The sequence below is a fragment of the Marmota monax genome, unplaced genomic scaffold (assembly GCF_021218885.2).
Source record: "Marmota monax isolate L192 unplaced genomic scaffold, Marmota_monax_Labrador192_F-V1.1 WCK01_AAM20220418_F8-fsc00180, whole genome shotgun sequence".
Taxonomy (NCBI): Eukaryota; Metazoa; Chordata; class Mammalia; order Rodentia; family Sciuridae; genus Marmota; species Marmota monax.
In genome coordinates this window covers 273,452-290,524 of record NW_026693881.1, presented here as the reverse complement: position 1 = coordinate 290,524, position 17,073 = coordinate 273,452, and the positions used below count along the sequence as shown (strand labels likewise).

The 17,073-nt window shown below is 41.0% G+C and overlaps 1 protein-coding gene across 2 annotated transcripts; it reads right to left on the bottom strand.

The window, feature by feature from the left end:
* Positions 1 to 275: 275 nt before the first annotated feature.
* Psmg2 (proteasome assembly chaperone 2) lies at positions 276 to 17,043 on the bottom strand. Of its 2 annotated transcripts, none has more exons than XM_046462765.2 (7): positions 16,769 to 17,043; positions 13,906 to 14,077; positions 10,219 to 10,277; positions 6,790 to 6,908; positions 5,676 to 5,849; positions 1,286 to 1,406; positions 276 to 557 (listed from the first exon to the last, which is right to left on the bottom strand). In XM_046462765.2, exons 1-7 carry the CDS (start codon positions 16,823 to 16,825, stop codon positions 465 to 467), a joined length of 795 nt encoding a protein of 264 aa, XP_046318721.1. In that variant the 5' UTR covers positions 16,826 to 17,043; the 3' UTR covers positions 276 to 464. The 2 variants fall into 2 exon arrangements, with proteins under 2 accessions (XP_046318721.1, XP_058441113.1); XM_058585130.1 differs by lacking the exon at positions 16,769 to 17,043 and adding an exon at positions 16,415 to 16,578.
* Between the last annotated feature and the right edge of the window lie 30 nt (positions 17,044 to 17,073).

Genomic DNA, 17,073 nt, shown 5'->3' with positions numbered 1-17,073 from the left:
GGAGAAAGATCTGAGCTGCTGGCTTTGATTTGGTGGAAGAAGCCATGAACCAAAGACTGTGGCACCCTCCTGAAGGTGGGCAGGGGCTCTCCCCAGGGCTTCTGGAAGGAAAAGCCGGCCATCACCTGGATTTTAGCCGTGTAAGATCTAGTTGTGAATTTCTGATTTCTAGAACTGTAGTAGGTAAAAATAAATGTGTCATTTCATGTCACTAGGTTAGTGAATTAGCACAACAGAAAGAGTGAATGTTAAAAAAAAATTCGTTTCAGACAGAATCACTCCGGAAATAAAATTTTACTGTATGAAATTTACATTTGTTACATGTGATGAAAATTACAGCCAAAGATCTTTTGCTCATCCTTTTTCTAATGTACTCTAGCAAAGTCACATTCTTTATACAGATTATTTAACAGCTGTTTTGTGCTGGCATAAGTGTATAAATAAGGTATAAAACAAGAAACAGATCAAAACAGTGCAGGGGGAAGACCACTGCCAAAGAGTAACCTCCAAGAACTTGGGATTTTCCACGGCAAGGCAGATGTTGCAGGGTCATCACTCTGTAATTGAAGAACAAAATACTTTAGTCTTTCAATTTTACCATCAAATCTCCCTTTCAGTTCCTCTTTTACATGGTTTTCATTGTTAGAAAAAATAAAGCAGTAAGTTTCTATATCTTTTTAAAAATACAGATAAATTCCTTCAAGTTCCAAATCTTAAAGATATGTTAGAAAGGCTGCAGACAGTCTACTACCTAGAATGAAATTCACAAAGATCAAGGGTGTGCGAATTTCTGAACAACAAAAGTAATTGCATCATTTTTCTTCTTGGCAAAAAAGCAAGAATAAAAAGTATAAAGCAGGCTAATAGCTGCCCCTTCCCTGAGCTGTCATGCTCATTTTTCAGGATACAGAAAGTTCTTCATTTTGACAAGCAATCGCTACAAGAAGCACTGCTCACAGGGCAATACTTTCCGAAAACTTCTCTGAAACAATCCTGAATTCCACAGAAGACCTTCCTAGATGGATGTGTCTGATTAATTAATACAACAAGAATAATGTGTTCAATATAGAATCTGGGGCTTTCCTTTCTGGAAAATGAAGCAACTATAAATAGACTGGTTAACTATCTTACTTTCAAAAGTTCAGCTTAAACTTAATTTTATATAGAGATATGTCTATATTTAGTATAATTTTTTACTTATTTGATCTACTTACATAGAATATAAAATGCAAGTTAATGAATACAGAACAGACAAGTCAGAGGTTGCTGGTATAGTAAGACTTACACATGGTTTGATTATCTGAAGCCATTCATTAAGATACTCGACAAGACCTAGTGCATCTGGGATATTGTCTCCCTCTGAAACAAATTTCAGCAGAACCACCATTTGGATTTCTTTAGAACAGCTACAAGAAATAAAAAGAATAATTCAGTATTCTTCCACTTGTAGATAATTCTACTGTGACAGCATTACAGGCAAGATAACCTGCCAGGTTTTAGGCAAGGAAAAGATACCATACCATAAAATCACTGTCTCCCAGGGGCCCACATATACTCTTGTAGATGTGGGGCAGGAACAGGAGCCTAGAACAACCAGGCAGGGAATGTAGAGATTGTGCCTTGCCCCAAAGCTGCACGGACATCTGTCCTTGCACAGCCCAGCTGTGCTTGGCAATAACATGTGAGCTTTGTTCTGAACTACTCCCCAGACCTACTTGGGAAGACAGTGACTTTCAGAAGGACCACAGCAAAGAGACTGAAAGAAAAACCACAAAACAACATCTTTGTTCTTGGTAATCTAACTCAGTGAAGGCAAACTTGGAGAGTGGAAAGGTTCGAGAGAGGAAAACTCCCTGCTACATCTCAGAGACAGCACCTACTGGGTGACTGTTCCAACAGGCACTTTCTGCAGTTTATGATTCAACACTTTCTTGAGGAAGCGGTAATCATTTCCATTTTCTAAATGAATCAGTTTAAAATTAGTGGGAACAAGGACAGAATGCCAGGATCTGATTTTTTTCTCTCCACTGACCAAATACATGGGTCAAATTATTTAATTTCCCTCATCTATGAAAGGACATCAGAACCCACCTTACAGGCTGCTGTGAGGTTTAAAGGAGGTAATGGAGGCAATGTGCTTAAAGGTGACATACAGATTATAGTATGCAAGTGTCAGTAGCTAACATGAGGCAAGAGGTTCAGACAGACAGAAAGTATAGTTAATCTGCTCCGCGTTTTTCCATCTGGCAAGTGGCAGAGGAGGGGACCTGAGGCTAGTCTTCCTGACTCCCAAATAGCCTCCCTACTATCATGGGTAAGTGCCCCCAGCCAGGGGTGACACGGCAGAACACCAACACAAAGCTTCCAGTTAACCAACAAAAGCAAAAGCACCCTAAAACTAAGAACTAGGAGAAAAATGTAATGTTGAAAGTTGAGAGTGCGTGACTGACAGCCACAGAGAGTGGGGTCCTAAGCAGGGTTCTAAGACAGGAGACTCTGTGAGTTCAGAAGTCAGGCACCAGGAGAGTTTACCACAGCACCTCAGGCTTCCGAGTGCTAAGGGCAGAAGTCGTCAGCACTACTCACACCACTCCACCCTGCAGTTCTCAAGCCCCTTAGAAACTTTCCATCTTTATAGGGAATACTGTGAATTTTGATACTCAGAAAATTCTAGCTGCTAAGTGCTTCTGCTCCAGTGGCCTCAGCAAAGGCTGCTTAGAGAAGGCTAGCCTCCCTGATTGTGCTGTAAGCATTCCAGCTTGTATAGAGCTTCTGCCAGGGCAGCACAACAGCTTTAATATCACCACACGATCCTCTGTTGACAGAGGAAGATGGAAGAGGGCTATTTCTGTTACACTCTAGGACATTAAAACCTAGCATAAGATATATCCAATTATTAAAGTACAAGTGTACTTCTACTGATTAAATGTGTGATCTCCGATCAGCCACACCGTTACCACCATGTTACCACCATGTTACCACCATGTTATCGAATAACCAATATTATCTTTTGCAGAGATGGGAATAAATATTTGTTCTGATAAGGAAAAACAAAATATGTATATTGTAAATAAACTGGAAAATACTCAAGATAATCACTGAAGGAGAAAAAAGGACTCAAAATTGTACACCATATGATCTCACGCACTTTTTTCAATTTCAAAAATTCTTTTACCACAATTAATGCTTAACTGTACTGAACATGGTTTGGTAATAAATGAGTAAAAAATTTGTTAAAAAACTAAAACTGTGAAAATTCTTCGAATAGGATGAATTCTAATCAGTGTTAAAAATGTCAGAAATGTATTATCTCACACATACATACATTTGATTAACAATAAAGAAGTTTGCAAAAAAAAATGGGTTAAAAAATTAATGGAGTTACTTCTGGGTGACAAGACTATCACAACATGGTTTCTTTAGATTAGGCTGCATTTTCCAGACAGTCTATGCTGAGCACGTCTAGCTTTCACATTTCTGGGGCACTGCGGCTACCTTTTTGGGCAGCTTTCAACTATTCATGGTGTTTCACTTACACATGGCATAATGCAGAGACCCAAGGAGACCCCAGGCCCTTCAGGCAAGCAGCCCCCTGCTCTCTGGTTCTCTGCATGGATTTCCAGTCCCCTGGGCCACCCCAGTCCCATCTGATTCCTTCAACCTGGCAGGAGGCTGTGCTCTGCTGGGGCGCCCCCTGCAGGCCTGCAGTGCAGAAAGTGCTGTCAGCCGAAGCTGAGCAACTGCCGGACCCCTCAAGTTTGCTCTCAGAGACTTGGTGCAGGCTGTGCTGTAATGTCCGAGGAACAGTTGTTTCGTTTATTCTGTCAAGTTTCTGTTTTTTTATTGCTGGAGAGCAAGTCTGCTATTAAGTAAACTGTTGTGGCCAGAGACAGAAGTCCAGGAGATGACTAGTGAAGACTTAAGTACCACAGAGAGGAGGTAACACAACTATCGACTCTTGGAAACCAGGCAGACTTCTGCAAGGAGGACAAGAGGAGGCAGTGACAGAGGAAATGAAGAATCAAGAAACAACAAGGCACACAGAAAGCAAAGCTGAAATGGCTGAAGTCCTTCCTCACCAGTAATGACTCTCAATGTGAACAGCTGAGACTCAACCCAAAGGCAGAGACTGGCAGAATGGAGAAGTACATCGATAGGATCCAACCACAGGCTGCTAGACACACCACAGGGTGACAGGGAAAAGATGGAAGATGCTCTGCATACAAAAACCAAGAAGAGCAAGGGCGGCCACACCAACATTAGACCAAACAGACTAAATCAAAGACTGCAAGAGACTAAGGTCACTCTACATTTAGGAAGGGTCCATTCATTAATAAGACATAACAAACATAACCATATTAAGTGCAAAATAACAGTCTCAGAATGTATGAGGCAGTGACAGAAATGAAGGAGAAATAATCCTACAATAGTAGACTGGGTTACCCCACATTCAACAATGGCCAGAAAGTTAGCCACAAAATTAGTAAGGAAAAAGAAGACTTGGACAATATTATAAATCAGTTCTAATGATCATATACCACCCCCCTCCCCAACAAAACAGCAATACTTTTTCTCAGATACATATAGAACATTCTCCAGGATAGATCATATATTTTGCCACAAAACAAGCATTGATGATTCCAGTTCTCAGGAGGCTGAGGCAGGAGCATCACAAGTTGGAGGCCAGATGGATAACTTAACAAGACCCTGTCCTAACATAAAGATAAAAAGGGCTGTGTTTTAGCTCAGTGGTAGAGCTTTTTTTTTTTTTTTTTGGCCTAGTATGTGCTAGGCCCTGGGTTTGATCTACAGTCTACAGTAATGTCAAGAAAACCCAGTAATTCTACAAATAATAAATAACTTTACACCTTGTGGGGGAAGAAAGGAGAAAGGGAGAGGAGGAGGGAGCGAGGAAGGGAGGGGGGAAGGGAGAGAGGAAGAGAGAGAGACACACAGAAGCAAACGCAAGCTGGCATAAAGAAGAAAATAATAAGAGATTACAATGCAGGTAAGTAAAAGAATAGAAACAGAAAATCAATGATCTTTTTAAAGATCAACAAAACTGACAAACCTTTAGATTAACAAGAAATAAGACAAATAAATTCAGAAATGAAAAAGTGGGGACATTACTAGCAATTTTACAGAAATAAAAAAATAAAAAATTATTTCACGTGTACAGGTTTTCTATTTAGGAAACGAAATTCTTGAAGTGGGCAGGGCGATGGAGACATGTGGTGAGATTACACTTAATGCCATTTAACTGTACACTTAAAAAGCAATGAAAACGGTAAGTTTATATTATGTGTATTTTACTGCCATTTAAAGACAGTGTTTGGAGAAACTATGTGGAATAATCAGAATCCCTAAAATGTCACACACCAATACAGCACCAAATATGGCTTTTCAGGAACCATGTCTTTTATAACCAAATTTAAATTTTTCCCCTACAAGCAAGATCTCTAGCATAGTACCTATTTTATAAATACATTTTCAAAGTTCCAATAAAAAAATCCAATATACTCCTAATTACTTTAAATTTTTTTTGGAGACAGGGTCTTAATTCCTGGACTCCAAGTAATCCTCCAGCCTCAACCTCCTCAGAGCTGGATACAGATGTGAATCACAATGCCAAGCAACTTTAACTTGTAAGTAAAGTGAGAAACAGACACACTCACCTTTCATCATAGAGTGTTTTTGTGATCCCTCCTCCTGGAACACGGACACAAAACTCAGAATCATCCATTTGAGGGATGCATGGACTTTTTTCCATTTCTTGCCAGTTAAGGCTCTGTATTTTATTTTGAACATTTTTTTGCACAGAAGGTGTAAGCAGGTACCGGAAGGGAGTACTAGAAACAATCATATATAATCACCTTTTCAAAAATTACAAACATGAATACTAAGGTGAATATTATCAGTTTTTAACCAATATCATCTTGGTCTCCACATGTTCTACTGTATAAGGCAAGTTATGCGTTAGCTGATGATGGAAGGGCAACTTGGGCAGAACACATCACCTGGCTTGACGCTTACATACCAGGAGGGAGTGAAAGAAAGGAAAACTTCAACCAACGAAAGCCATTGTGAAAATCAACCCACTTTCTATTGCTATGTTCTCTTCTGCAATGGGGTCTGAAATGTCTGTGGTGAGAACCTTAGAAGTTAACTCCTTTTGAAAGTTTAACTATGGGCTTATTGATATTTTTCACCCTGATTTTACAGGTGTATAGATGATAAAATTTATGATCTAAATTAACTAAAAGTCAATATTCAGAATATAAGAGTATTCTATATAATATCTTATTAACTATGTGACAATGACAAAATATCATTTATATCCTATTTCTGGGATACTCTGTCATATATTAAAGAATTCACTCTGACAGGCTAGGCAGCTATACTTAAAGGCAACTGGATTTCTGCATGTACAAATGGGTGCATTTTGAAAATAAATAGAAATATCAATGTAATCTCTCAAAAGTTAGCAATTAACATAGCCCTGGTGTGGTTTGCCCAGCATGCACAAGGCCCTGGGTTCAATCTGCAACAGCACTAAAAAGGTTCAATCAATAAGTCCCAGGTCCTTTCTCTGCTCTCTCATGTTCCTTGCATCTGACTAATACCAAGAGTATTTACCAAGTAAATACCAACAGCATGGTTCCAAAGCTCGCTCTCCACCAAAGTCCTAACTGTGAGGACCTACTAACTACACTCCCCTCATTTCTTACCTTTCTTTCACCTTCCTCTAAAATGGCCATACCAAATACCATAACCAAGTCAAGAACATACCTGCACAGCTGGAGATCATTGCGCTGGTAGGAATGAGTACTTGAAAGGACGATGACTTTGGCACAGCCACTGCTTTGCACCCAGGAGAGCAGCTTTTCACAGAATGACTTGGATTTATACTTTGTGTACATTGAGAGAATAAACAGACAATGTGAAAGTGAGATCTTAGGGTAGAAGAACAGCGTCTACATTATCCACTCTATGTGATAACAATAAATAACTTAGACACTAAAATTATTAGTACTGTCAGATCCACTTAATGTTTTTAAATTGAAAATGGAAGATAAACAGCTGTAAACTATTTGATATATTTTTACAATGACAAAATAAACTAACTGTAAGGAATCTATATTTCTAAGGAAAATGTCTCATTTCTCTGCTTAAGAAATCTACTGTTATGTAATAATCATCACATGGTCATCTATGAAGTGTTCTTGCCAGAAAATTTCTGCCTGGAATCTGATTGTGTGGTAGCAATCAGGTGACTGAGAATGCTGAACATCTGACCTCAAGTCCTCATACAAGCCAACACTAGGAAGAGGAGGAGGAAGGGGGCCAGCTGTACACGGAGGGGCACCAATTTAAAAGATGTAATGGAGAAATGTAACATGTTAACCTTGACTGGATCCAGAACTGGAGGATATTTTGGGGACAAGCGGGGAAACCAGAATACCCTGGATGATACTTCTGAACAAGGCATGAAATGCTTATTCTCTGAATATGGTATCGACAATGTGGTTGTGAGAGAGAATGTCCTTGATCTTGACTATACTTAGTTTTTTTCTAGTGCTGGAGCACCCAGGGCCTCACACACACTAGGCAAGCACCTACCACTAGGCCATAACATAAGCCCTGTCCTTCTTGAATGCTGTGTGCTGAAGCATTTGGGGGACAATACCATGTTGCTAGCCTGTGTTTGGATTGCCTGGCAGAAGGACACTGTTTACGCATTGTGTGTTCACATGCATAAAGAGAGATCAAGTGGGTTCGACAACAAGATGTGAAGTTGGTGAATCTGGAATATGGATTATAAATTTTAGCGGAAAAACTCACTTTATGAGAATTCTTAAATTTAAAATATAGGTAAAAATGGTTAACTTTAGAAAGAAGAGAGTAGCATAATATAATAGTTAAGAGAGGCAGGTTCTGAAGTCAGGCTGCCTGGGTGTAGGACATAGGTCCTTTCCAGACTCTGCATCTCAGGCAAAGTCCTTAACCTTTCTGGACTTCAGTTTCCTCCTTAGAAAAACAATGAAATGATATTTGTGCCTGCCTCAGCTTGTTGTGAGGATTAAAGGGATAATAAAGTGCTTAGCATAGCATCAGTAAAGAATCAATGCTCAGCAATTTTTGCTATTTTTAAGTCATTTCCATCTACTAAAAATCCATTTAGAAGTATCTGAATGGCCCACCTTAATTTTTAAACCGTCTCTGTTTATGAAGAGAATCAGTGAGCAACTTTCCTTATGGCATTGTTAAGTTAAAAAAAAAAAAGGAGTGATTCTAATACTAATAAAGTCACAGCAACACTACTATTCACGATAGCCTCAAATGGAAAAACCGAATGTAGCATCAACAGTGCAATGGACCACTATGGTTTATTTATACATCAGAATAGCGCATGAAGGTGAGAACCAAATACTTCTACTTGCAACAATATAGATGAACTGCACAAGGGGAATGTTGATTGCAGAAAGCCAGACACAGTACAGCGTACAATCTGAGTTGCCATCTATATAGGACTCATTGTGGCAGCCCTTGGAATGCTGACAATATTCTCTTTTTTTTGGTAGCAGGGACTGAACTCAGGGCTACTCAACCACTGACCCACATCCCCAGCTCTATTTTGTTTTTTATTTAGAGACAAGTTCTCATTGAGTTGCTTAGTGCCTTGCTTCTGCTGAGGTTGGCTTTGAACTCTTACAATCCTCCTGCCTCAGCCTCCTGAGCTGCTGGGATTACAGGCATGCACCACTACACACCCATTGACACTATTCTATTTCTTCATCTAGAGGCTAATTTCAGAGTTTTTACTCTTGAAATTTCATCAAGCTATTTATGGTTTGTAAAAATGTATGTTTTACTTCACTAAAAAATTAAAACAAGTATTATGCAGTTAACCTTAATAAAATCCTGTATTTCTGACCTCCTGAACACATATACCTTAAGTCATTTCAAATAACCCACTCAATAAATATCTATTGATAGTTTCCCATGTGAAAAGCTCTGTCTTAGGTACTGGGGATATCAGAGTGAGCACCATAATGTCAATTCTCTCAGGAAACTCACTTCTTCTTAGTAAGGAAGATAATAAACATGTTATGACAAGAAGTGATAATTTCTGAAGAACATAAATACAGAAAAAGGAGCAGAGAAGATGGTAAGGGACAGCTTTTCTGATGAGGCAACATTTAAGCAATAAGGCAGCGAGCCATTTGGCTTTGTAGGGGAAAAGCATTCCAGGCAGAGAATCAGCGGCAGGATTCTGAGCTGGGCATGAAGGTCAAGTGTCTGAAGAACAACCAAGCAGCTATGGAGGCTGCAGGTCAGAGCCTGCATATAAAATATAGTAGCTGTCCCACAGGACTCTTTGAGTGTGGTAATGCTCTTTACATGTGTGCTTACAGACAACTTGAAATGTGGTTACTGACCCAGGAACCCAGTGTTTAATTTTATTTACTTTAAATCAATGATTTAAATAGCTACATGGTAGGGGCGATGAGAGTAGAGCTTAGTGGTAGAGCCCTTGCGTAGCACACAGGAGACTGGGTTCAATCCCCAGCACTACCAATAAATAAATGAACGAATAAATAGCTACATGTGGCCAGTAGGTACCAGATCAGAAACTTGAAGGCTTGGTAAAGGGTTATGAATTCACTATGAGTAAGTAGGAAGCCACAGGAGGGTTCTAAAGAGAGCACTGATGTGATTTGACTTGGTTTAAAGGATCATTAATGTTGCTGTTAAAAGACTATGAAAAGGTTCATGGCAGGGAGTGGGCAAGAGTGAAAATGGGCTTAAGAGATGAGGAGTGGTTCAGGCTGAGTGGTAGTACAGGCGGTGGCACTGGAGGAGTAAGTTGGATTCAGAGCATAATTTTGATATATAGGTACTTTAACAGATACTCAATTTTTTTAAATTTTATTTTTTAATTGGTTCTAATTAGTTATACATGACATTAGAATGCATTTTGACACATTGCATACAAATGGAGCACAACTTCTCCTTTCTCTGGCTGAACATGGTGCAGAGTCACACAGGTAGTGTAATCATACATGTGTGTATACAGCATAATGATGCCCATCTCATTTCACCGTCCTTCCCATCCCGACACCCCCTCCCTACTTTGAATTCTTAATGATACCGACTCGATATTTTCTCATTACATTTTAATTTAATAAACTTAAGAAGTGAATATAACATACCAACCTTGATAAAAATGGATCTTAACTGAAGAGCCACAAGCTTCTTTGAAGGCAATGAATATACTACAAGGAAAAGAAGAAACTGAAATCATACAATAGTTAAAATGAAGGATTCTGAAAGTTGAAAAAATTTTAAATATATATATTTATAGTTGTTGATTGACCTTTATATTTCATTTATTTATATGCAGTGTAGAGAATCGAACCTAGTGCCTCACACATGGTAGGCAAGCACTCTACCATTAAGCCACAACCCCAGTCCTAAATGTTGGAATTATTAATGATAAAAAATAAAATTTGAATATAATAGCTTTTACATCTAAGTATTTTCAGAAACTAAAATATGGAATATATGTACTATATTAATTGGTTAAAATAAAACATTTTAGAAGTAACTCAAAATGTGTGCCAGTGAGCTTTATTCTATGGAACATATTCATAAGTTAACTCGGGCATGGTGGACACTCCTGTAGTCCTAATTACTGCAGAGGCTGGGCAGGAGGACAGCTTGAACCCTTGAGTTTGGGGCCAGCCTAGTTAACAGAGAGTCATATCTCCTAAACCAGAGAAGTATTTCCCTGGAAATTTCTGGTATTATGATAAGAAAGCTACACTTTTTTGTCTGATATTCCTCCCTCTTCTCTCCTGAGAACAGTAATATTCACTAGGATTAACAGAAGAACTAGGTAGGTAAGTTTGTGTTCTTTTGGAGTTTTTAAAAGACCTCGAATAACAAAAAATTTCTGTGAGTCAGCATGTGTGTATTTTTTCTGGGAAAAGGATTCATAGCTCTCACCAGATTCTACAAGAAGCCAGCTCTAGAGAGGCTAAAGGCCCCTTGTCCAACCTTACCTCTGTGAATGAGAAGCTCTTGTATGAACTGAGGGCATAACAGAGTCACTCAATCCAGAGGAAGAGGCCACTGTGGCAAGGAGTCAGTTTTTGGTACTAGGAATTGAACCAGGGGCACTTAACCACTGAGCCACATCCCTAGTCCGTTTTAATATTTTATTTAGAGACAGGGTCTGAATGAGTTGCTTATGGCCTCACTAAGTTCTTGAGGCTGGCTTTGAACTCTCAATCCTCCTACCTAAGCCTCCCAAGTCTCAGGGATTATAGGCATGCGCCGCCACGCCTGTCTAAGGGGTAAGTTTTTGATTACTATAAATGGATTACAAATAACCTAGTTTGGGCATATCCTTTGGTGGGTCAGGTCTCTCCTGTTAAAAGTTTCTGGGGGACTGTCATACGTGATTGGTGTGACTAGGGGTTATACCACACTCAGAAGACTATTAAATACCACTATAATCAGGCCAAAGAGACTAGAACAGGAAGTTTAGGAATTAATGAAACGCGAATAAATTCAGGAAAAAAGGACTAAGGCACAGGCCACTCAGGCCTCTGATCTGTGACATACCCCTTTAATCCTGTGGTAGAGATTTTCTCAGCACAGAAAAAGATAACAGGGAGCCATCTGCATCAGTTGGAGCCTACCATAGCTCAGCTGCAACACTGTTGTTACTCTGTAGTACAGAAGTAAATGCCCAATCAGAAATGTATATTACCTCATGTGGAACATAAAGAAAACTAACAAAAAATATATAAGGCTATGTATGCAACCCTACGCTAGGGGCTCAGCCTTTGGATGATAATCTGCTGAGCCAGTGCGGGCACTGAATACAACTGCTTCCTGCTGACAGCCTTGGTATCTTGTGTCTCTGTCCAAATATCCTACAGCAGTCCAAATTAACAGATCTGGGTTCAAAAAGCATGTATCTATAGGGATGGAGGGTAAGACTTAGAGCACAAGATATACCATTTTCAATAGCAGCAAGTCTCATACTCTCTATTAATAAATCATGAAATTCTTTTTTGTTATTAGATCCTGTTTCCTAGTACTCCCCGCCGCCCCTGACATGACGTAATATGAAAACAACACCACCTTTTATGTATTCTGGCCAAAAATATTATCTCGTAGCAAATTAAGACAACAGACCTAATTCCAGGTTCAGAAAATACAGGGGGCTAGAGGAAGAAGCCAAAAGAGAGCACAAGGAAATAAATTGGTTTTGTGAAGAGAAAAGGACTACTCTAGAGTAAAAGTGTTTCAAGGGCACAACAATCAGCACGGATCCTGGTTTGGAGAAATAAACTTTATATGACATTTTGAGGCAAATCAATACAGATTATGCATAGGAAAATATTTAAAAATTAATTTTTTGAACAGTGCTAATGTCGTTTTAGTTACATGATAGGCCTATGAAGAATTATGGTCTTATGGTATTAAAAACTTACATATCAGGAGCACTGAACAACTCAATCTCTGAGATTTATCTATACTGTATTACCATGAATTCTAAAACATTTGAGGGGATAAATACAAGGTTTAGCTGAAGCAGCGCTATTAAGCATTGCACTGAGCTTACTGGAATTTCTTTTCCTCTATCTATAATACTAGCAATGGTTACATATGCCACTAAGAACAGAAAATAAAATAGGACAAAAGGAAAAAGATCTGAGTTGAAAAAAGTAGAACTCTGAAAGGCTACCCAGACCACAAGCACAACACACTTTCATAATCTTCATTGGAGTTTCCATTACACTGCTTTTCTTTTCTTCTTTTTGAGAAGTCATGTGGGAGGAAGTCTTGTTGTGTGACCCAGGCCTCTTGTCAAGAAGTCTTATCCTGTGATCCAGGCCAGCCACAGGCTCCAGGTGACACACCAGCCTCAGCACTGTGAGTGGCTGGGACCACAGGTGTGGCTTCTGTGCCCAGGTCAGTCCTTTCTGATTTAAAGGAACTCCATCAGGTGGGAGAGATAAGCATGCTGACTAACCACCGGCAAGCATACTAAGAGAGAGAGCTCTGGCTGGGGTAGGATTGAAAATGCTAAGCCAGAACCTTCTGTGTTTATACTAAGGAAGAACTCCACACTAGGGTGGAGCTGTTAGGTGTCTACTTTATGCTTTGAAAATTGCCCTTGCTGCTCTACCTCTGGAACTTATTTTTAAAAAGACATGTTTCTCTTCCTCTCTCCCCGCTCCTCCCTAATCTCTCCTCTGCCCCAATCTCAGGGAAAACAGTATTACCTTTCTTCCTCATTTTAGGCAGATTTATCAGTCCTTGAGTACCCACCCACCATAGGAAAGAAGTAATCCAGACTTTGGGTGGTACCAGAAGATCTCAGAAATGACTATCTCCCAAATTAACAAGTGAATCACAACTCAACACAGAAGTCCATGACTTTAGTAGCCTTTGCATCACCTCTTTAAAAACCCACTGTTAGCCAGTGGCACAGCCTCTTATCCCAGTGGCTTGGGAGGCCGAGGCAGGAGGACCCCAAATTCAAAGACAGCCTCAGCAAAAGTGAGGTGCTAAGCAACTCAATGAGACCCTGTCTCTAAATAAAATACAAAGTAGGTCTGAGGATGTGGCTCAGTGGTTGGGTGCTCCTAAATCCAATCCCCGGTACCAAACAACAACAACAACAAAACCAAACCCCTGTTCTTGCTGATGGGGACATTCACAGCCTCACAGCCTCTGGGACAGGAGTCCCCTGTGTTTCTCCTTTGTTGCAAAGCAATTAAACTCTTTTTTCCTTTTTCTCAAAACTGTGTCCTCATTATTGGATTGGCATTGGGGATAAGGACCAAGCTTTTGGTAACATAACAGAACATGCCAAAGACATACCTTCAGCATTTGTACTGAGCTCTGTTGAATTGTCTTCTTCAGTTGCATATGGATTGTTCCCAACTATTGGCACCAGGCAATCGGTATAGAAGTAGCCAATTTTATGCATGTTCAATGTAGAAATGATCAGATCTATTGCAAGCTGTCCAACATTTCCAACAGATACTGCTGGCTGAAAAAAAGACATTTTCAATAAGTCATCAAACTTAGGAGCACTTCAAACAGTTTAGACAGAAGATAATAATTGACTGTTCGGAATGCATATATGTTCAGGTGCATAGCTAGATATTGACTCTTTCATGCAGTAAAACAAACTAAGTTCCTGCTCTTGTGGAACTTCCATTCCAGTGAGGGAGTAGTTTACCTGTAACAAAAATAAAGAACAAAATATACAGTGTTAGTTCTACGAAGAAAAATACAGTGAATGAATGGGAGCAGGTTTATATGTAGTTGGATGCAATTTTAAATAGGGTGATCCAGGCTTCACTTCAAGTGACGAGTCACTATCTTAAAGTGGTAAAGGACAGTCATAGAGAAACCTGGGAAAACAATACTCAAGGAAGCTGGAAAGCAAGTATAAAGTCTGTAAAGGATCTATAAAAGAAATCTCTTGGGCTTCTTTCCATTTGCTTTGTTGGTCTCCTTTCTATCCACTTCCTGAGGTTGGCATGATCTTTTCACATTAAACACACACACTCTCCCGTAACTTCAAACAGCCAACCTACATCACATGACAAGTTTTTGGGCTCCAGAGTCTACTGGACATATCTACATGGTTATATCACAGGCAATTCCCATTCCACTTGTATTAAACCAATTTTTGCTCAAACTTGTTCTCATATTTGTATTTTACAAAAAAACATCTTCTCTTGACTACCTTATCTAGGAAATGTCTTCCTTTCCCCTCATCAACCTAATATATGACAATTTTTATTGATTTATCTACAAAATACCTCTTTAATGAGCTCCTCCTTTGCATTCTTCCAGCAATTGCCTTTTTCTGACCTTCAATGTTCTTACCTAAGTTTTCTCCTACTTCTCATAGCTGTTGTCTACCAAACTCCTGGTTATCTACTACATATAATTCCCTTCTCAAAGATTCTGCTACTTTGGTTGGACTCATCTGTATCACCCTTCTTTTCCTCACTACTGGACTGTTCCCATGAGCATGTACACATGTTGTAAATCTTCCATTCTAAAAAGTCTTCCCTTATTCCATATACTCCTCTCCCTCCCACCTCATTTCTGTTGCCTTTCATAGCCCAAATTCTCCAAGAGTTGTCTACTACACATAAGTGGGAACTTTGTCTTTGAATGAATGCATACATATGTTGCTGAAAGCTTGTTCTTTGTCCCAGATGCCAATCCAATAACAAAGACCTGGTTTTGAGAAAAGGGAAAAAGGTTTATTGCTTTGATAGCTTAGGAAGAGAGATCAGGAAGGAGAAGATCAGGGAAAAGGTTAGGGAAAAGAAGATAAGGGAGGAGAAGGTCAGGAAGGAGAAGGTTAGGGAAAAGATCAGGGAGGAGGTGGTCAAGAAGAAGGTTGGAAAAAAGAACAAAACACTAAGTTTCAAAGCCCCAAGGGATTTAGTCAAAGCATCAAGTGAGCCCATTACACATATACCTACAATCTCTACCTCCTCTTCTCCCTACTGAACTCACCCCAGGACAGCTTCCTTCTTTGCCACCCCATCCATAACTGTTTGCCCAGGTGACCCCTCTAACTTACATGTTGGTATCAAATCCTTAACATGTTTGATATTTTATGAATAAAAGAAAGCTATTGTCACTTCAAGCATTACACCACTCCAAAAAGTGCATTTTTCAGTGCTACATTCTGGGTTCACAGGTACCCCAGCTTATTCTCTCGCAACGTTTCATTCCAAACTCTTTGCAGTCCCCAGTGCTTATGCACCTCTGCTTTTAGCATCCATCTTTCAGAAATGCACCCTCTCCCATCTTTTTTTTTTAATTGTCAATGTATCTTTATTATATTTATTTATATGTGGTGCTGACAATGGAACCCAGTGCGTCACTCAAGGTAGGCAAGCGCTCTACCACTGAGCCTCAGCCCCAGCCCCTCCACACAGCTTGACTTTTAGATTGAACTCATCCACTGAGCCCATCCGCAGCTCCTTTTTGTATTTTATTTAGACACAGGGTCTCACTGAGTTGCTTAGTGTCTCCCTGTTGCTGAGGCTGGCTCTGAACTCGCGATCCTCCTGCCTCTGCCTCCCCAGCCGCTGAGCGCGCTACACAGATTTTCTTAACAAGCTCCTGTGTCCCTCTCTCTGTCAATCACCTAAGGCCTTTCTCTCTCGTTGTCAAGCTCTGATCCCAGTATTAACTGGTGAGGATTTCCAGCTAGCTAGTAAGCTCTCTGAGGACAGCACCTATTATTCTAACATCAGCAGCACCAAGTAGTACGTTCACGGAAACAAATCGAAATACGGCAGCTCTAGGAGGAACAGAACTTGGCATTGGCGCCTGACAGCTCTCTTGTTACCTAACAGTGGTTCTAACGATGAGGTGCTGGCCGAGGAGCGACCTAAAGCACGTGTTTTGAGGACACACTGCAGGGATGCGCGGCCCGCCGTGCGCGGTCCCCGACTGTCCCTCGCAGGCCTCTTACATTTCGCGGGCAACAAAGACGGCCCGCGAACGTCGGTTCCCAGCGCGGACAAAGGTTGGCTCCCGACCGCCGCCTCGCGCGACCGCCGCCCTCCGCGACCACCTCCCCATTATTATTTCGGTCTCAAACACTGAAATAAAGACGCGCGCCTCCGCCCTGCCGCGGCCCCGCGGGGCCCCCGGGTGGGGTCGCTCCGGGGGGCCGCAATCCGCGCGCGCGCACACTTACCATCAGCAGGGTGAAGCCCGTCAGGTCAGGCACCCAATCCCCGCAGGGAACAAACATGACCGCGGTGGGCGGGCAGGGAGGCTGCGCGCGGGCGCGAGAGAACGAGGCCTCAGGAAGGCGCGGGCGCGGGAGCGGCGCGGGGCCTCGCAGATCCCAGGGGTCCCGCGCGACGCGACCTGGGTCCTTCGAGTCCCCTGGCGCCGGGTCCTGAGAGGCTGTCCAGCCTCCTGCCGGCGCGCGGCGCGCAAAGAGGCGGCCGGGGGTAGACAAGCGGTGGGCCTCGCCGTAGGAGCCCCGGCCAGGCG

Coding starts and splice junctions, on each gene's coding strand:
- Psmg2 (XM_046462765.2), bottom strand. CDS start 16,825: ATGTTTGTTCCCTGCGGGGATTGGGTGCCTGACCTGACGGGCTTCACC. Junction 14,078..16,768: donor CGGGCTTCACCCTGCTGATG/GTAAGTGTGCGC, acceptor TCTTTTTTTCAG/CCAGCAGTATCTGTTGGAAA. Junction 558..1,285: donor TTCAGATAATCAAACCATGT/GTAAGTCTTACT, acceptor CTTCAATTACAG/AGTGATGACCCTGCAACATC.